Source organism: Nematostella vectensis, chromosome 5 (genome assembly GCF_932526225.1).
Source record: "Nematostella vectensis chromosome 5, jaNemVect1.1, whole genome shotgun sequence".
Classification (NCBI taxonomy): domain Eukaryota; kingdom Metazoa; phylum Cnidaria; class Anthozoa; order Actiniaria; family Edwardsiidae; genus Nematostella; species Nematostella vectensis.
Genome location: NC_064038.1, coordinates 5,597,674 through 5,619,097, shown reverse-complemented (window position 1 = coordinate 5,619,097; position 21,424 = coordinate 5,597,674). Strand labels below are relative to the sequence as shown.

General features: G+C 37.5%; 2 protein-coding genes across 2 annotated transcripts; both read left to right on the top strand.

Moving 5' to 3' along the window:
• The first annotated feature begins 17 nt into the window (after window positions 1–17).
• Window positions 18–10,195, top strand: LOC5508978 (ubiquitin carboxyl-terminal hydrolase 3). Its single transcript, XM_032377803.2, has 16 exons — window positions 18–281; window positions 378–438; window positions 560–643; window positions 810–896; window positions 2,908–2,977; window positions 3,358–3,446; window positions 3,782–3,895; window positions 5,872–5,985; window positions 6,415–6,556; window positions 7,075–7,126; window positions 7,355–7,432; window positions 7,886–8,004; window positions 8,145–8,264; window positions 8,686–8,750; window positions 8,919–8,959; window positions 9,334–10,195. The coding sequence occupies exons 1-16, from the start codon at window positions 20–22 to the stop codon at window positions 9,465–9,467; spliced, it is 1,632 nt and encodes a 543-aa protein (XP_032233694.1). The 5' UTR covers window positions 18–19; the 3' UTR covers window positions 9,468–10,195.
• An 864-nt stretch (window positions 10,196–11,059) lies between these two features.
• Window positions 11,060–21,336, top strand: LOC5508970. Its single transcript, XM_032377818.2, is given in 12 exon segments — window positions 11,060–12,109; window positions 12,436–12,721; window positions 13,246–13,526; window positions 13,683–13,866; window positions 14,225–14,384; window positions 14,988–15,116; window positions 15,285–15,396; window positions 15,623–15,760; window positions 16,674–16,775; window positions 17,202–17,332; window positions 17,334–17,577; window positions 18,150–21,336. Coding segments are annotated over 12 exon segments (2,865 nt in total). The 5' UTR covers window positions 11,060–11,283; the 3' UTR covers window positions 18,422–21,336.
• Window positions 21,337–21,424: the final 88 nt, after the last annotated feature.

Below are 21,424 nucleotides of genomic sequence, written 5' to 3'. Positions count from 1 at the left end.
TGTCATCGATTATGCATACATGGTGGCGTTAAAACGCGCATTGCGATTGGCCGATTTCCCTTGTAACCGTTCGCAACACCGCGCGCAAAGCGAGGCTACCTCGCACAGATCACCCGTTTCAAGATTCAGGGTCAAATTTTTAGTAATTTTCAGGGATTTCATTAGATTTTCTTACCGATTTTGGGCAATGGAGTGCTCACATCTGAACCAATCGGTAAAAGTTGGACCACAACTTCTGCAAAAGATCCGAGCAGAGAAAAGTTCCCAGTGGAAATGTAGCGGTATGGATGTGGCTTTGGCCGGGGGGAGATCTTGCCCTCTCTTGTAATGTATTCTGGTACATATGTTTCTTACTTGATTTTTATCTACTTCAACAGTTTGTCGTTCTTTTAAAAGCCCATGGATTTGCTTGCGATGTGGTATAGTCCACTGCGGAAGGTATGAATTAAATGGCTTTGATTTTCTCTGGCTGGGTGCAAAAACACTACAATCTTCCCCACTTCCCGGTTTGAAAAGGGACCAACGAATTAAATAATTGGTACTTATTTTCCTTTTGTAGGTACGTCAACGCTCATGCAAAGTCACACTGCGAGAAGTATCCTCAGCATTCTGTTTGTTTGGATCAAAGTCTCGCTGCGTTTTGGTACGTCAAAAATAAATTTGTGCGCAAGTGCGCAAGCGGCGAAACAATTTCATTCAACTCCTGCTTCAATTATAGTTTCCCCGGCCTTTTTAAAACAGTCTCATGAATTCCAATAATACCTCTAAACATGGATCAAACATGACTCGTATATATTTTTTTATTCTAGCTATTCCTGCGACGAGTTTATTATAAACGATACGAAAGGAGGCGACGTGCAGAGAGTACGCGAAATCATTCTCGAAAGACAAAATAGGTAAGCAAGAGGGGACCAGTTGACTTGACCTCGTATGAATCCACCCCCCTTTAGGTCTTTGCCTATGAAATCTAAAACGAGCCTGTAAATATTATCAATGCAAGCGCGTATTATATTTTCCCTTTATGCCTTAATTTTGGATCAATATCGGCAATGTTTGGTGCCTTGTTTAGGTCGTGTTTTCGTCAGGATTCGGCCGCCATATTGGATTTACCCAACCTCCCAGCATGCCATTCGAACGTATTTCCACAACGTCATAGCGTTTTATTCCGGAAGTTACTTTTCTTTAGAAGAAATTTGCGGACGTGACTTCCGGTTATTATTTCCAATGTCATTTCTAACTTTGCAAATAACTTTACCTCTAATAAACACATATTTTTATGAAAATTTCATAAGTTTTTATAATTTTTGTTATGTCTCCAATATTTTGTTTTAAGAAAATAAATTAGCAAAGCAAAATACACTTAGGTCCTGGTTGCACTAGAAAAATATGAATTTCAGAAGGAAATTTATAGTAATATAGGATGTTTTGTTTTTTAATTTATTAAAGCAGAGATATCCTGGCATCTCAGGAGCTTGCTTCTGCCTGCCCTTAATACATGGCGGTAAAAGGGTAATGGAACACGTTTCATGGACCTGAAAAATGCCTTTCTCATGTTTCACGGACTAAAAAATGGCCTTTTCACATTTCATGTTTTCAAAAATCGTAATATTGCGTCCAAAACTTGCAAATACTGTAATATCATGTCCAAAAAGCGCTGATACAGTAGTACTGCGTCCACAATAAAAAAAATACCAGTATTTACTGCATATGACAATACATATCTATCTATTTTGGGAAGGCCACATGATTCTGTTCAACACACTCAAAACTTGAGAAAAATCTCGATTCATGAAAACTTGAAACTTCTAAATCACGCTTTATGAGGAGAGTTAAATCATGTTTCACGGATGTCAAATGGGACGATTTCACATTTCTCGACAGTGAAAAATGGCCAAATTTGGTTTCAAGAAAAAACCTTTTACCACCCTGTTACATGGTTCCTGCGGGGCCTTAAAAAGTTTTATTTTTTATTTAAAGTTTTTAATGCCTTAAAAGTCTTAAATTTGGGGCAAAATCTGATTATGGACTTAAAAAGTCTTATTTTTCCTCAAAATCCAGTTGAGAATTTGGAATTTCTAAAAAGAGATTGTGCTTTGATGGATTTTTTAGTTTGTACAGACCCAGACGAAGTAAAGTTTCTTTTATGCTTTCTTTGAGTTAGCGCTATGAGCCTGCAATCATACACATTAAAATGAATAGAATAAGGAAGTGCCTATTTACCGATTTGTGGCTTAGTGACAGCAAGTTTAGCGGGTTGCTACAAAAAGACGAAGGAGATAAGTGCAATGCCTCGTGCAGGCCACGAAAAGGAAGCACGTTGAGGAAGAACTAGAAACTGCTAGAAAGAGAGTGAAGATGCTACGAGAGCTAGGGTCCAGCCTTGAAGGGGAGGTGGATAAACTTCTAGAGAGGCAGAAAATGCAAAAAAGAAGCGATTAATATCCAGAACCAGATTTCTGAGAAATCAGCGTCCTTGAAATATCTCTAAAACTGTTTTATTAACATTGTTGAGAGAAAAGTAACTTTAAGCATTATTGTGTATATTGCTATAGGGTCGTTATGGCAATTTGTTAGCGTTTATATTATATTATGAACATTTATTTAGTATGGCTTTTATGACATATGTTATAAATTTTGCAATGTAGAGGTAATATCATATATATTGGAGGTATTAAATTTTTATTTTCTAGGTCTTAGTCTTAAAATGGTCTTAAATTTGTTAGCTGTTTTGCTGCAGGAACCATGTGATATTAATGTATTAATAATTTATAAGTAAATGTTCATTCCTTCATTTCACTTTCTGGATTCTGTCACCAGCTGTGTATCTGGGATCTCCACTATAGGATTCAGTTCCAAGTGTTCTCTTCGGGAATAAATGATAATAAATGCTTTTTTTTTCTTTTTCAGTCCCAGAAAGCGAAAAACAGAAGACGAGTGCATCCACCACACCAGGGCCAAACGGAAATCAGGACAAGACGTTAGTGCATAACACATAACCCCTATCTCTTTGCCCCTGCCCTGACCAAACTTACTAATGCTGTGAGCATAATTATATGTTCAATTTACTGAGTATGCAATGTAATTTGCTATATGTGATCAAAGTCACAAAGTCAGAAACTCTCTGTGGTTTGTTTTGCAATCCTGGCCCTGGTTCCTAGAAAGCAGGTTAGTGTTAATCTGGGATAAGAATGGCTTTTGGGACATTTGATTGGATAAGAACAGAGAACGTAATATAACACTAGTCTAGCATTAACCTGCTTTCTGGAACCGCCCATGTATAGTCACTCAAATGCCTTTGACAGCCTTTGCTTGAATAGGAAAAACTTGTAATTGGTGTCTTTTATTATTATTTAACAGCAAGAAAATATAGGTCGAATAAAGCAACTTCCTGGACTTAGAAACTTGGGCAATACTTGCTTTATGAATGCTGTCTTACAATCTCTCAGGTACAGAGCATAGTAAATTGTCACATTGCACCCTTCAGGGGTTTCATTTAGTTTCAGAGTAGGCAAAGTAGATTGATAAGTAGGGGGTAAAAGTTATTTTATTTTATTAGTTCAAATAAAACTTAAATCAACTTTTTAAAAAAGTGGCCAGTACTCGGTGGAAAATAGCTGGCAGTTCCACCGGCGGCCAGGGCCTAATGGAACCCCTGCCTTTAATTTTTAAATACTAGCAGAAAAAATGTTTTTAATTGTCTATTTATTGATTGATTGGTTTGTTTGTTTGATTGTTTCTTTGTTTGACTGCAAACTTAAAAAACAGTCCTTTATTATTTCAGCAACATTCAGACCTTCAGCTGCTATTTCAAAGACCTGCCTGCATTTGAACTTAGAACAGATACCTCCTGTGAAAAAAATCCTTATTTCACACGAAGCAGAAAGTCTGATGATGGGTAAGAATGTCGTAATTAACTAACTGCATGAGAGACATTATACTACCATTTCATATAGGGTTGCACAAAAAATGTGTAAACCTACAGTCCTTTATGGGTTTCAAATAAATAAGCAAATAATGTAAGCGCAAATAAAACAACTCAAGGTTTGAAAAATTGTAGCATCCTTGTTTATTATTCAGCCATTAATATGTCACCAATTAACCAGTTACAGCACAAGGAGTGCAACCTTATTTGAAATAGATAACATACAGAAAAACAAAACAAAAAAACAAAAACCTTCTGAGCAGTCCTTTGTTACAGACTTTACATTTGGAACACATTTTTCAATTTTCATCTTGACATATCTTCATTGCATTTAAGTGTTTAAATTGAACTTGTGTTTTTTTTAGTTGAGGCTATATCAACCTTAAATGCCCATGTTAAAAAATAAGTAAAGCCATGTTTTCTGATTTTTAAATTGTAGTTTTGTTGGTGTTACAGACGTTACATCAGAAAAACTGCTTTTGTCAAAAACTTTTTTTTTAACTGAAAACTCTGAATCTAAAATCATGTGAATGTTATCTTTCTAATAAATCATATGCTAGAGGTTTTCTATGTTAGGTTGACTTTCAAGAATGCACCCAAAATTCTTGAACTATAAAGAAAAATGATCTGTTACAGATGTGACATGTTTTGTTACAGACGTTACACGTGTGAAACCGTAAATCTGTTATTAACTTTTTTTTATAATATTATTGCATTTTTTGACAACTTTCTCTTTTAGCTTCTGGTAAAATTCCTGTTTTTTATCTATAGATCCAGCTAAATATCCACAGGGAGCCCAATAAGGAAATTTCCATGCAGTTGACAAAACCAAACTATTTGCATATGTGTTATAAGTATTTTAGTTCAAAAATGATTAAGTATTAAAGCTGCATTGTCACCAGTTTACTTCCGGAGGTCCGCTGAAACCTCAACCGTTAAAAGACAAAAGAATCTATTAGAATCCGATATATTTAACAGGCCATCTGCTCTAAATTATCAATCACATCCTCTAAGAAACTTCCAGTAGACATACTGCTTTCAATATTTTGAAATATTTATCACGTTTTCCATTAAAAAATCATCGGATATTGTTACGTAATCGAACGGAAGTAAACTGATGACAATGCGGCTTTAATCCTCACTTATTTACCAAACAAACTGTATCAGGCTTTTAAAAAAATTTCATCTTTTTTTGTTTTTGTATACATTTTCAGCCTAAATTTTAATATATTTTTTTCTAATTAGAGATTTTTTTTTGCATAGTTATCTCTTGAAGAAGTTAATCACTTATTTTTGTTTTGCATCTCACAACCAGTCTCATGAGAAGTGGCTAAATCTATTAACATTTTCTTTTATTTTCTTTTATAGAAGTAATAATACATAAGTGAAGCAAATAATACATAGTATATTTGTGAACTGCTTTCACTGCATAAATTTTGCAATATGTCATTGACAGATAATTTGGAGAAATTGGAGTGATGTATCACTCCAATTTAAAATATTAAGTATTTAGTGCTTTTTTTGTTCTACAAAAGCCATGTAATGTCTGTAATGCAACAAGATGTAACGTCTGTACAGCCCTAGTGTAACATCTGTAACATCATTTTTTCTTTTATTAAAGGACTTTCCTCTTTCTTTTGCAATGTCTCTCTTTTTCATGTTGCTACTACAAATAATATGAAGTACCACTCAAAAAGGAAAAAGGATCTAAATTCTGCTTGTAGTACAAATAAAACCTTGTTTTGTGAGTACTCACATATAATCTCTATAACAAAACTCAAATTTTTTTGTTTCTCCTGTGGGATTGCTGTGGAAGCACTAAATAAGTTACATTTTGTTGTCATTATTTTTTTATTGCTGAAAAACCATGGAATGCAAAAATTTACCACCCACAAAGTTGTGTGTTTTCATAGTGCAATTCAACTATTGGGTTGTATATTGTGTTGTAGGTGTCTAGTGGAAGAGCTTCGCAAGGTGTTGTGTGCATTGTGGCAGGGTAACTGTGTCAGTCATTCTCCTGAAGCTCTGTTCTCGACTGTATGGAAAGTCGTACCTAGATTTAGGTAAGTTGCAGAGTATGATTTACAACTAATCAGGGGTTTCATTGGGCCCCGGGGGTAGGTGGGAGTGCCAGCTGTTTAGAAGTTTATTTTAGTTTTATTTGTGTATTAGTTTTTACTTATGATGGCCGTAGCAGGCCACGCAAGATCGTGAGGGGCACAATACTGAAACATTAAGAAAGTACTGGGGGCACAGCCACGCCCCTACTGGTCATTTCCTTATAATTTTTTAAAATATTGGGGTGAGGCACATGCCCCCAGTGCTACGGCCCTGCTTATCAATCCCCCCCCCCCCCCCTACTCTGAAACTTAATGAAACCCCTGCTAATGTTATTGGCTTTTTGGGGAAGATCTGCTTTCTAGTTTGTTATCTAATGATAATCAGGACTCTTATAAGACCTTTTACAATATATGTATCCTCTTTTTTTGTAGGGGTTACCAACAGCAAGATGCCCATGAGTTTATGCATTACTTAATGGACAGACTTCACACTGAGCTTTTGCTGTCTCAGAAAGCTTGCTTTGGTCAAGACACCATCGTCACGGGGATATTTGGTGGAATTTTACAGAGTGAGGTACATGACATTAAAGAAATGACTTGCATTCCAGGACCCTTTGTTCGTCTTTTCTGCCCTATTCTCCCCTACATTACAGGCCTTTTTGCTGGCTACAAGGGTAAAGTAGATCTATAAAATCCATCAAAATTACCTGAAATTCCCAGTGGAATTTACCTAATTTTTAAGTAGATTCTTTAAAAATTCCATGTAAATTTACATTAAGAATAGCAGAATTAGCAATTGAAAGCTATCTTGTAGGGATTGGTCATAATGCACATTTTGCATTGTCAGTTGAAGGCTTTTTATTTCCTAAATATGGCTTTAGTTCCTGTGTAATTTGTTTTTTCCTGCAAAATTTCATAGGGGTGTCTCTGTGGCTAGGTGGCTAAATGATCCAGGTTTAATCCAGGTTCTGTTGAGCCAGTGGTTATATTCTGAAAGTGTGAAGAAGCCGCTCTCTACACGAAACAAAAGAAACAACATTTGTAATGCCATTCCACCCTTTAATTGTGTCTTTATTGCCTTTTTGAAAACAGGTAACATGTTTGACTTGTATGACAGAATCTCGGAAGCTTGATCCCTTTTTAGGTACAGTATGTAGCAGTTGATACACCCTGAAAGATGATTTATCCAGTAGTAGTATGTCTTATTTGCTGCCATGAGTATTTGAAATTGATAAAACCTGAGATTGCATTGATGTTGCTGACAATGATGTTGGTGATGATGATGTTACTGAGGATGGTGGTGATGATGATGATAATGTTACTGAGGATGATGGTGGTGGTGATGATAATAATTCCCCTCTCTTTGCAATAGATCTATCACTTGAGATTCCCCCAGAATTCCAGACGAGGAAAGCTAAATCCAGAGAAAACCCCTTCTGTCAGTTAGAAGGTGAGATACTACTTCGCTCAAGCCTTATGCCATTCAAAAAATAAATTCCCCTTTTTAATGCTGTTTTTCATTCAAAATAAGCATTATTGAGAAATATTGCAATTAAATAAAAAAATGAAAGTGCACAAGCAGGCTAGAAAGTGGTATTGTGTTAAAATTACTGAGTGCAAAATTGCCCAACTAAAAAGTTATAGAGATTCATCTCCAACAATTTCAACAGCCTCCTATTATGGCATAGAACCAAGAGAATTTATAAGGGTGTGCACAGATATAGATGCAAAAAGTCTTAATATTTGTTTATTCCTTTATAAGAAAAGTGTTTTGCCTGGACTGTTTTGCCTGGCATGTGGTGCCCCTTACCCCTAGCTACTGTATCCATCTGTTGATGGGAAACTTCCGAGGATTGGTTGCCATTTTTGTTGGTATTCATAGGATATTTTGTCCATCTTTCAGATTGTATGAAGCATTTCGTAGCACTAGAAAAGCTAGCAGAATCAGAATTGTACATGTGTCTCAAGTGTAAAAAGAAAGAGCAGTCAACCAAGAAGTTCTGGATACAGCGGCTTCCAAATGTTAGTGCTGTCAAATGTTATTAAGGCCACCCTATGATGATTGTCATTCAAATTTAATTTTTCTCATTAATTTCAACTATCTTTAGTGATTGGACTTAAGCATTGTATTGAGAATCCTTTTTTTCACTTTTTCCCCTCAGGTTTTGTGTCTGCACCTGAAGCGATTCCGTTTCCAGGCTTTCTTGAGATCTAAAATAGACACATATGTCCAGTTTCCTATCCGAGGATTGGACATGTCTCCATACACCTTAAAAGGCCAGGTAGGGTCCTGTTCATGTGCTCTGTTCTTTCTACCGTAAAACCTTAAGTTAATTAAAGGGTTACAGACCCAGGGGTGGCGGTTGAGGAGGGGCAGTGCCTCCTCACTTTTCTGAGCGGATATGTTTTACATGGATGAATGTTTTTTTTTACATGTACCTAAATATGTATCAATTGTTACATGTATAAACTGATTGCTTGATAAAAGACAATATTATACATTTTCAAGCTGTTTGTATTGATATTTAGCTCAGTGCGCTTTGTCAAAACCAGGTACACCCTCTGCAAACCCAGGAAACCCCCGTATTTCCCTTCTCTCCTTGTAAATGAGAGAAAAATCAACTCTAAATCACACTCCCAACACCACATACCAACACCCTACAGCTGGTTTCTTTCTTAAATATTTATTTGTCGCTTTTCTAGGAGAAGGGTGAGACGAAACCTGTGCTGTACGACCTTGCAGCGGTAGTTGTTCACCATGGCAGTGGGTGAGCAGGTTTATGACTCCATGTTTCCTTAGTAGTGAAGTAGTAATTTCATATAGGCCACAATTTCTTATACTGGGAGGGGGAGGGGAGGGGGAGGGGTGGGGGGTTGGCTTAAAGTGATGTAGCTGGTAAGCATTGTAAAATGATGGTTTTTGTTTTCTTTTATAGAGTAAGTGCAGGACACTATACAACATTTGCATTCCATGATGGTGAGTTTAATATATTTAGATTATTTATTATTTTAGAGGATATATACTTATGGAGGGTATCGTCCACATTACACCTCATTAAATGTATAAGCCCACTACCATTGACAAAGCTTCTTTTTAATTCTTGAGCGATTTACACACTGATGTTAACCTACAGTATCCAATCTCTATCCAGCAAAGAATCCATTCTTCATTGGCGTATTCAATCAAGTAACTGAGAAACTTTCAGTCAAATATAATTAATAACGCATCAGACTTAATCGTGAATGGTTATTATGAAGTTTGCTAGCAAATGAACCGCAAATTTTCAATTGTAAACAATAACAAGGGATTGGTTGATGGACATTCTTTAAAGCCTTCGCTTTCTCCAACAGGGGCTTGGTATAACTTTAATGACAGCTCAGTATCAAGGATAGACGAGGAGATGGTTGCTAAGTGCAAAGGCTACATCTTTTTCTACACTCGAAGACACCCGGATCTTTCTATAATCGAAAAATTACGAACTTGAACTACTATGTATATACACTTAGGTTGCAATTTAACTTTTTAAATTGATGCGGGAGAGGGCAGGACCTGACATACAAAGTGCTGTGGAACCTTGATGAAGATATCAAGTTAGAAACATGTGTAGAAACATTAAAAAGTCCGTTAATCTGACATTTAAAATAATATGCAATGGGTGGAACCTTCCCATCGTGCATTTGGGGGCATCCCTCTTGTTAGGACAACCTCCTTTCCATCATGCATTGCTTTAATTAGCAGAAACCTATGTGGACCTATTTACACTAGCGAAGGAAGCGAAAATGGAGAAGAGACTTTTCTCCGCGCTGATTTGCACACACGTTTGATGTTTCCGTTCCCTTTGCTAGTGAAATACCAGCGGCTCAAGTCGTAGGTTTCTGTTACAGTCAATCAATATTTGTCTTTTATCTTGTTGACATATGTGGGCGCGAGCAATGCATCGTTGGTCTTGAAAGTGTCCCTTGAAACTTGTTAGGTGTTGTTGCTACAATCGCTGTGCTAGATATTCTTTCAGCTCACTCCCCTTGATTTCTTTCAAACCCCTATTAATGAGATTTGTGAGGGAAATTCGTGTAAAATATAAGAGAAGTTTTCCATTGTTTACTTGTCCTATTCCCCAGACACATTGTAAGATACCGTCGTTTGTTATACTAATATTGTAAAGTGTACATAGGTTGCAGAGAAGTTAAAATATCATTTGTATTAAGACAGAAATCCTCATCTTGTTGTTATTTGGGGGTGGTAGTTTGTTGTTATTTGGGGGTGGTTGATTGCTGGCGCAATCAATCAAACAAAATGCTAATCGAACATAATTGCACTTTAATCGTTCGATTTATTTATTCGCGATTAGTTCAGAAATCGAACCAAATGGAAATCAGCTTTTTGTAAGTTTTGATCTCTGAACAAAAAATAATCGAAAAGTTGGGGGGCTAAACTGCAGAATACCCGTCCACTTATTTGCGTTTTCCTTGTATTTACTGCCTCGTTCTATAGAAATCGAGGTGTGAAGTCTCATTGTTAACTATTTGTAGACGGGTATTCTGCAGTTGCTCCTAGAATGGTTCGATTTCGTTCGGTTAACATAAATGCAAAAATATACCTAAATTAAGCTAGAGAAAAAAAATCACTACGACGCTTTTTTAACAAGAAAAATGCCTGCCAGCCACTTTCTACGAGAAAAAAAAATTGTGTACCACAAATGCACCAAAAAAATCCTGCCCAATAGCCAAGAGGAAAATAAATATCTTGCTCACACTTATTCTTGTATGTTTTTTTTATGTATTTTGTTGTATGCCTTTATTATAAGTGTTGAGGAAGCCTCTAAATAAAATAAATAAAACATCATCCACCCCCCCCCCCCCCATCAAATGTTAAATGGTCCGTCACTTACGAGCTGCGTTGAAAATGCCTGACCTACTATATTTGTTTATACCGTATAATGAAACAGATATCGCAGCCATTTTACAGTTTAAATCAAGAACCGCTCCCTCCTCTCCTGCATTAGCCTTGCATTTTTTACGATATCCTACCTGCCCCCCTCCCTCCCCGTCCTAATACATCCACATAATTGTACCCTCTCCTCCCCTGAGCATCACTATTTTTCCAACATGGCGGCCTATATGTAGGTGTTTTGTTGGACGAATAGAACATATCGGCTCTTTTTTTATATTGTTTCGATTGGAAATGCTGACAATGCTTAGATACCTATTTCTGGTATACTTTTAAGTTCTTTTGGGGTGTTTTTTTTTTTCGTTTAGCTATCGTAGCTTCGCTACGATTTTGGTTTTGAACTTCTCTAAGAAATGGCGGCCGATCAACTAATCAAAAACGTAGATTTAGATTCCTATCCATCTCATGGTTTTAAGAGCCTTTTACAAGAATACTGTCAGAAGATGAAAATTGATTACCCAAGTTACAGGACATCGCAATGTGACGACGGAACTTCCAAATATCTCGGACATTTCGTATCCAATGTTCTAGCAGTTGGACAAAATTTTACTGGAGGGTATTGCAGTAAAAGGAAAGCTGCAGAACAAGACGCCGCCAAGCAAGCCTTGAAGAACATTCAGCAAACGCTGATTTCTTCAACTCCCTCCTCGCAGAATATTGCTACGTATAGTAATCCATCAATTATAACTAATACTAATAACAGCCAAGCTAATTTGTCACAGTCTCTTGAAAGTTCATTTACTCCACAACATCAGACAACACCTATCAAATCATATAAGAACATTTTACAAGAGTTTGCACAAGGTTCAGCCAAATTATTGCCATCATACACTGTAGATACAACTAACAGTGGTTTTATTGCGGAGGTGAACTTTGAAGGGGTCCGTTACAAGTCTAAAATTGCTCATTCTACCAAAAAGGCAGCTGAACAGAATGCAGCAGAAAGTGCTTTACAAGCTTTGGGACTTGTGCGTGACTCCCCGTCAGAGACTGTAGTCTCTGAAAAATTTGAATCAGTGTTAAAAAATACTCCTGCTAAAAATGACTTCACTGGGTGCTCTAAAGATCAGCTCTATTTGTCTTCTCCTGCTATTAACATATCTTACAAGAGCTATCTTCAAGAACATGTCGTCCAAAGAGGTTGGAGGGGACCGTCATATATGACAACATACCATCAAGGTACGTAAGATGCCAGGAAGCAACTTAGAATACCCTGGCAATATACCAAGGCAACAGTACAATGGAATTAAATGAAGTGGCAAGGCAGTTTAGCTATAACCAGAATTTTGATATAAAGATCACCCTGTTTGTATGATGAAGTTTTTCTGTCCTTTGTGGTATTGTTATTATCAAGATCATTCATAATCCCTAAGATCACCATTTCTATTCTATAGTACATTTAAATTATCCTTTTAATGATTTACAGTCTGATCTTGAAAATTCTATTTTCTTATATGTGTATTTACTTTATATGACCTGAATTCTAACATTGTATTTTTCCCCAGGGGGTGCTCAAACTGTTGTCCAGTTCTGTGGAAAAAGTCTAACAGGGAAGCCTGCATCTACAAAGAAACTTTCAGAGCAATTGGCAGCTCGAGAGGCGTTAGTAAATCTTGGGTTTAGTGATCCTGAGCTGCTGAATGACATTATCATAAAGAAAAAATACAAAACAAAGGAGAAAAAAATTGCTGAATGTACACAGACAAATTCACCTGCAAATACCCTTCAGCTAAGGACTCTTGATCCAGATGAGCTTTTATTCCAAACGCTGCTACCAGTGATTACAAAAAGGTACAAGTCTGTTTCTTTTATCTTATAAAAAGATATCTTGTTAATTGTACTAATAAATATATATGTGATTCAATATGTTTTTTTAAGGAAGAAGAGTATTTGTACCTCTATCAAGGCACAAAGTTTTTTTTTATTGATCCCTAACTAGACCCAAATTTGCTCTGTGGTTCATCAAAACATGGTATTCATAGAACATTATTTGTGAAATCTATGCCTTGGGGTCTGTGAATTTGTTTTCTTGAAATTCATGAAATAATTGTGACATTTTGTGAATTGTGACATTTGGTCAAACCATACAAAACATGTTAACTGTTTACAATTTTAATTATGTTTAAAGCTATTCATTTATTATTACTTGTTTAAGGCCATTAAAAAATCATTTCCATTATTTGTGAAAATCATTTCTTATAAACTCTGTGATCCCTGAGAATGTGGCAAATTTGACTCCTGATTGCTACTCCCTTCTATTGGAAAAAGAAATCTGATACGAAATCTGATGTCTATGTTGTGCGTAAATTGGACAGGAATACAGCAGATGATGAAGAGAATGACTATCCTCCTGCTAAACGATGTAAGCTCGGTTATAACACAGCTCAAGGTTACAACATAGAAGGCGCTTGTGCCCCTTTGCTCCCAACTCCCAGTCAGTCAGATGTACTGAGCGTTGGTGAGGTGTGGAAAGAGAAGAAGAATGTTGTACTTGTGGGGAACAGTGAGACTTCATTTATCCTCTTCTGTTCACGTGTCGCCAGTATGTGTCAACTGATGAACACTAGAACAATGGAACTGGTCAACCTTGAGCCTGGTAAGGCATTTTTCTCTCTGTTTTGTCCATTTATTTGATGTCTGTGTCTATCTGTTTATTTATGACTGTATGTTTGTTTATCTGTCTGTCTGTTTATTTTTTTTGTCTGTATGTTTTTGGTTTGTTTAAAGTTTGTTTTTCATCCTTCTCTTTAAGGTCATCGTATTGTAGGCTTAGATGGGGAGTTCGTTGAATATCAAGGAAAGGTTGCCCTTAGGGCAGAAAGATGTGCGGATGTGGAAATCCCTGACTCTCCTGACTCTGTCCTGACAAGCTGTGGTGTGCTTCTTCTGTCAGCTCAGCAACAAGAAAAGTTTGTCTTTATCTTATCTCATTTGACGTATTTATTGTGTATTTGTGCGTAACCGGTGTAGTTATTAGAATAAAATAAAATTGTCTATAATCCTGTTCCCTCATAAATCAACAAGGAGTATAAGTATCCATACTGCATTTTTGATAATTCAACCCCAAATAACGTTTTTTTAATATTTATGATTTTTTTGTTATTGTTATTGTTTATGGATGTTTTAATGTTCACCAGGTCTTATTGCATGGGGCATATTAAGTAGTGCATTCCACAATGTTGGCCATGTTCCCTCAGCAGACAGTAAGAGATCATAATCAACATCATCATCATCAACATCACTATTATCATTGTTGCCGTTGCTTATTATGATTATTGATTATTGATGTTTCAGTGCCCACCAGGTCTTATTGCAGAGGTGCATATTCAGTAGTGCATTCCTCAATGTTGGCCATACCTTGGCCATGTTCCTGCGGCGGACAGTAAGAGGTCTCCCTGTTCAACTTAATGTTGACGAGTTGACTGCTGACATCAAGTACTGGCTCTCTTGGGAGGTATGGTAAACTTTATTGTTATTTGGTTGACCAGTGTGCTAGCAGGTCAGCCTCTCAAGTTCCTAGGGGCTTAAAAGAGCTTTCACTGTATTGGTTGACATGACGGAAAAACCTGGAAAACGCGCAATTCCAGATAGAAAGAGAAGACACAATTACAGGTTCCTTGTATTATGCACTGATTTTTAAAACACAAATAACGTGAGGCCGAAGTGCACATAACCAGATTTTGGCTTTTTAAGATAATTTTAACTTGATCATCATTACCCTGTGTATCAGCTCAGGGACGAAAAGCTCAAATTTCAATGACACTTTACAAAAAGTTGCATCAATTTAAAAAAAGTCACACTTGGTATTTTGTTTGCTTTAAGTTACTAAGTACTCAGAGAAATTCTCAGCCTTATTCGATGTGAAATGGGCTTATTTGAAGCGTCACGTCATGTTTTCCCATCATGTCGTATTGGTGTCATTTATTGTTATTGGAGGAAAAATGTTTTGAGAATTTAATTATTTGCATTTATGTACTTTATTGTATATTGGTTACCATTATCAATTTTTCATTTATTTATTGCTTTGTTTGTTTGTCTCCATTTATCCATTTTGCAGTTGCATGACATCATGGAGATGGACTTGAGTCGGATTAGGTGTGGCACCCACGCCCTTACCAAAACTGTCAGTGAAAGGGTTCCTGATGTACTCAAACACCCCCTTCCACCTCCTCTACAGGAACTACAGGTGTGTGACCCCCCCTTCCACCTCCTCTACAGGAACTACAGGTGTGTGACCCCCCCTTCCACCTCCTCTACAGGAACTACAGGTGTGTGACCCCCCCTCCACCTCCTCTGCAGAGATTTCACAGATATGTGAAAGGTGCCCTCTTCTAATGCATAGCATGGTTTTCAGGCTAGGGCAAAAGAGGAGTTCAGGCGCAGAGAAAACCTCAACATTCCATTTGACGACGTCCACCCTTGGGGACCCCCCAAAGGGAATTTTAGGCACAAAATCATCACTACAGGTACTGTGGATTGGTGGTTTAAGATTTTTATGGAATTATTTCCAGATAAGGTAATATATCTAAAACTGCACCTTGTCAACACCCATTTCGATAGCTCAACATTTTTCTCCTTGCCCTTCTTGAATAAAATTGCAAGCTGATATGCATGACTTTTAAGTGGCCCTTCTTTTATCAACACATGCAATGATATTTGACAATGTTTACTGATCTTGTTGTCATATGGCAGGACTACACATTGAGACCCCTGTGGAATGTGCTGTCCGTGAGTTACGTGAAGAGTCTGGGATCGTGTTGGATCCTAGTGACCTCCTTGATGTTGCTTATATCGACCTACCACAGAGAGCAAACCATAATCCCCATATAGGTATTTAATAAAAAATCCTTCCAGTAGTTGGTGTAGCAACCAGCTGTCTGTCAACCAGCCTTTTAGATCCATATTTAAAGTCAATCAGTGTTGCAAACACTTACAATGGTATAACTAGAAAGACTAGCTTGGCTACAAGCTGTAGGCAAGGTATAAATTAACACAAGGTTGAAACGGTATGTTAAATGCCTCTGTGAAACAGAGTAATTGCACTTAACTTTCCTGCGTTAGCCGTTTGTCAAAGCTTTTCTTTTGCTCTGATGAAAAGAACGTCAGCACAACGCCTCACTGTTTAAGGGATGCTTTTAACATAACTTTTCCACCTTGTGTTGATTTATACCTTATACTTCTTACAATGACATGATTAATACTATCAAATACCATTTAGAATTATGTTTTTAGAGTGTGGATCTTTCCAGATCCATTCACCAAACATATTGATTACAGTTGCATTGCAATTATATTTTCAGATGGATTAAATTGGTGTAATCAATTTTTGTGAATCACACATTGTCTGCAACATGCACCATGCAAACTTTGTTTGCCATTTGGCAAAGGCACATGCACATGGCTTTGTTAATATGCTGGATGACTAGCTGATGGATTGACCTTCCCCACATATAAAAATGTACCCCTGGAAGTAAAGAATACATCAGTACAAAAGAACTTACAGATGGCTATAAGTTCTAGTCTAAGAGAAGCTGTAGCACTAAGTAGATCAAAACAAAACATGCCATTCCTAAGATACTACCAGCGATCTGTAGTACCCAGTCACTACTCAGATGACTCTCCAAGAAGCATGCTACATTTTCTTTGATTCTTGTGAGAACTGTCCCATCTGTTTTTATCCATGTTGTTAAAATCAAAGTTTATTTTCAGATTTGTATTTATTTTTGTACTTAATATATCCCAGGTGATACTGTCCGATACTTTCTCTACTTGCACAATCCCCAGACAGAAGATTTGGTCACTTCGTACTTCAACTCTGGCAGTTATTTCCTTAATCAACAAGCAGGTAGGCTTTGGGCTTTTTGAATCTGCTTTATATGCAGATGTTCAAAAGGTGTTTTATCAGGAACACATCAAGTATTATGTAAAACATGAATGTGCTTTTATAGCAGAAATATCTATGTGGGTTTACTCACCTGGACTCAAAATGCAACCAACAAACACATCCAGACATGTTCCCGGGGGAGAGGGGGGGACAAGTATGCAAGCTCAAAAACCCTGACTGCCAAAAAGTGGGCCATTTACTGTATTTATTGAAAGGTCGTCAAATACTATTCTTTTTCCATATGAAACATTTCACTGGATACCTGCCATTAGACGTGATGCAGACTTCTGCTCTCCACACAGACCTGGCCAAGTTGGTCTGATGTGACCCTAAAAATGACCACCTAACGAATATATATTTCTTTCATTAAAAAAGTTTCCCTTGCAGAGTTAGCAGCAAAGATGCCCTCTCCATCGTCATCAGCATCTCCTTGTTTTACTTCTGGAGCAGAGAATTTTGACAACAGTGGGCTGAACACAAGCCATGAGCAACACATTACCAGCTCTTTCACAAGTACCCCCCCTCCCTAGTGCACTGGAATATTGTAATCCAGACCATGTTACTACAAGGAGGCTTAATTTACCAGCAGCTCCACAGGCAACCCACACCCTGTATTATGATAACACAGGCAGCCCATGGGAAGTTGCTGGAGCTTTGGAAGGGGCAAACTTTTGTACTGAAGATGAAGTTTGGAATGATGAGAGTCAGCAGAAGAGAGGAGTAAAAAGAAGACACTCAGAAACAAACTACACTAGCTTCTATGGTAAGGCTTAGACTACAACAAGGCAGGGGGGAAAGGGGAGAGCAATCACGAATCACATTTCCTTATTTTTAAATATGAGTTAGAAAAATATGTTTTCACAAACCACAGAAAAAATTTGGAAAATGGCTGTGAACTTAGAAAAAAGAATGCAAGATCAACAAATAGCCATAGATACTAACTACACTCACAATGCATTGCCATCACAAAATGGTGCAAAAGGACTATATTTGATAATATAGTTGTCAGGTTTTACAAATTTCAAGGTTTGAAATCATGATTCACGCAAGAGAATTGTCTGCAATTACAGGTCCATGCAATGAAATACGATTTTGCACGAATCATTGCAATTATTTCCCTGTTTTCACGAATCGCAGAGCAAACTTTGGTCCGGTCACGGATTAGATTGTCGGTTGTTATAAGCCTATCTTTGTTTTCTTGCTTAGAAGTGTGTTTTTTCTCCAAGCCTTCCTTAAACTGTTCGGGGTAATGACTTCTTACAAAGCCTCAACCAGGTTTCCACAACTAATTAAAAGTACCAAGGTGCAAGTTTGTAAATATTATGTCTCTTTCAGATATGGCAACTCCTCAGAAAAGCACCACAAGACAAGGGTCAGTAACTCCAGGGGGAAGTGGTGTGGAGGCGACTCCAGTGGGTGGTAGAGTGGAGGGTTCATCCCCTCAGACCCAGTCCCCCCAAGTGTATGGCAGTCTCCATGAGGAGTGTGCATGGTTTTACCTTGACGAAGCTCGCAGGAAGTCACCTGTGTTTGAGGAAATATTCAACACCAAGGAATTCCAGCAGCTTCTAGCTCTTGCCAATGCAGTCAGCAAGACTCGAACATAGCATAGGGACTGACACAGAAAAACACACACACACAAAGATGATCATTCCTGATAAGGATACATACTATAGCTGGTGTAGTTTTCACAAGGTGCCACTCCCCCTCCCTTCTACCCACGTAAAATCTAATCTACAGGCTTGTATAGTCAGAGCTGTAGCAGGACTGAAAATATGTGGGACACCTGTGGCTCCATACCAGTCTTGTCATAATCAGACGCCAAGGCAGCTGAGGGCGCGCTAATAGGTAGGGGGGGGGGGGGTATGGTAACTTAAACGTTTTCTACCATAAACATCCAAGTATTTTTACATGGAACAGAGTCACAGTTGGCTCAATGACTTTAGAATACTTGGGCATATCACATGTATATGCTAAAAATGTCGAGATAACCTCATTCGAAAGTTTATGGAATTGGCCAAAACACGCGGCAGATTTCTTGCATTTTGATTAGCTAGTGTAGTTATGCTCTAATGCATCTTAGCTATTTTTATATACGACCCGAATTTCGTCGCACACACCTGTTGTCTTGTCATATGACTCCCTCCACTTACAGTTTACAGGTGGGAATCTGTCATATTCCCTTTTCTCAAGCCGACCGTCTCACGCAACAAAGAAAACCTCGACACGTATCTGTCCATCAAGTTATCGATCAATCAACAATGTGGGCAATCATCCTCATAAAGGCGGCCCAGGGTCATTTCTGTTTTACCCTTGGGTTTCCGATGGTGTATGGGTTATGCCTGGACGCATAGTAAGACGTAATTTTCAATCTGCCCTCCTCTGCAGGTTGCATATCGTACGTGAGGGAAAACTTTGTAAATATTTTAGCACTAAGGTTTGCGGTTTGATACTCCGACGCAAATCCCTTTTAATTTTTCGAGCTTGTAAATTTGAATTGTTTGTTTATTTTAAATGCCTTTAGTATTCACAACCAAGCACTTTTGGTTTTAGTTTTCGTGAGTTTCTATTGTAGGTCTCCAACTGTGGTTAAGAAGTGTCGCAAGTTGGAGATAGCACGCAAGAAAGGCGTGTCCGTACTTGCGCGATTATAGAGGATTTCCCGCCAAAATTGCCGGAAAACACGTGCCCGACCTTGACCGGGGAGATCACGCGACCCGTTGATCTTGACCTTTGTCACGTGCTTGGTACATCCGGGATACTTCCTCGCCGGAAACTCACGTTTATTTATATAAAAAAAATTTGATGATGCCTAGTATTGTTGCGAGAAATTTACAGTAGACTTTTTGATAATTTTATCGTATAATAATGATATTTTGTCATATAATGCCTCAAATTTTGTTTCTTGGCCTTGTCGCTAAAATATTACTTGACATTCAGATGATTGGATATTCTCGAATGACTACCTCCTGAATTTCAATAAGGACTATTGAGACAAAGTATCTTCAAAGTTTGTTAACAACTTGTTGTCTGTTTATCGCGAACTGGCGACGTGTATATCAATCTTTTTCCCGCTGTTTCTTTCCCGCCGTTTTCTCAGCAAGTGAAGTCACGTGGCGACACGCGTCGCAAACTTGCTGCCATCTCTTCCATCAAAATAAAACGTTCTTAGAAATTTTACGTTGTTTTCTTTCTCATCGCTATGATCTCAGCTCTCTTTATCAGCTGCTTGGTGGCTTAGCAATTATAATCTTTTGGAAACCACGTTTACATAATTTAAACGAAAACTATTTAGTTATAGGGCGTAAAATAGTTACTACCGAAATATGTCACGTACTACAATCCACGTTTCAACTTCCTGCTTTTAATAACACTCGAAGACACTCCTAAAGTTTTCCGAAAGATGCTCTAAATATTTTATTCTTTATTCAAATTTATTTTCTTATCTTTTGATCAAAAGAAGATTTCCTTGTGGTCGCATATGATGGAATGATAAAAGGCTTTTCGGATGCAAAACCCAAACAAACGTGTTGTGATTCGCCACATGGCGGCAAGTCTGTAACTGTCACAAGTGACAAGAAATTGATTTTTCTTTCATCTTTTCAGCTTGTGCGACATCTTGAACAAATGTATTTTTGCGTAAGAAAAAGTATTAACTTTAACTTACTTGATCGATGAATCGCCGCAAAAAAAAAAACAACAACAAGGAAACGAAAACAAAATCCTTTACAAGTATGGCTATTTAGAAAATCAAATTAATTTAATCCAATCTTACATTGAATACAGCTTATAGAATACCCCCAAAAGACAGTCGATGTAATGATCAGATAAGGAAATTTCTTTTAGCTCAGAATTGCGCTGAGGAAGTACGCAGTTTATGGAACTGTCAAGCTATCCAAAAATAGCGAAAGGTCAGGGTTAACGCGATTGTCAGCAAATTTGTATGAAAGAAACTCGATAGTACCCTGTCGATAAAATATACACGGGGAATGCTTTGTTATGGTTACATAATGTTGTTTATTTGCCAAAAACTACATCGTCACAACAAAGGAAAAGAGTTTAAGGCCTTTTGGCTAAATGTTACACGTCTTTGGCAGAAAACACGTAACAACAACTAACTTAGCAACACTACAAGCGGTTTGTCTCTTTATTTGGCTTTGAATGGAAATGTATAAATAAATGCATTTATAGGGATGTATCTATTAAGGTTCTTGTTAAATAATCCCTAATCTTGACCGCTTAAGGCTTTTTACATTATTAGCGAGCCAGCCATGTAGATATAACTCTTTTGTTTTGTCCGTTTCATCTAGTTTTTAAGTTGATCAAATTTGTTTCTGAAACGAGCGCGTATATATACATTTGATAAACCAGAAATCAATAGCTCTATGAATATCTATGTACACTACAGAGGAAAAATAATAGAATTTTGTTAGCATAAAACTGCTCACAATTAGCGATTTACTTGTTCCACGGGAACAAAAAATATAGGCACTTTACAATAAAGTAATTGTTGTTGTGTTGAGCGAATGTTTGAATGGTGCGAGATCTCTGCAAAGACACGTACCACCAAGATGTTGGGCTCTGACAATTGTTCTTTCAACCTTTAGGCA

Excerpts from the sequence above, each read along its gene's own strand:
- LOC5508978 (XM_032377803.2), top strand. The coding sequence starts at position 20 with ATGGTGGCGTTAAAACGCGCATTGCGATTGGCCGATTTCCCTTGTAAC. Across the intron at positions 439-559 it reads GGTATAGTCCACTGCGGAAG|GTACGTCAACGCTCATGCAA; the intron begins GTATGAATTAAA and ends TTCCTTTTGTAG. Across the intron at positions 897-2,907 it reads ATTCTCGAAAGACAAAATAG|TCCCAGAAAGCGAAAAACAG; the intron begins GTAAGCAAGAGG and ends TTTCTTTTTCAG.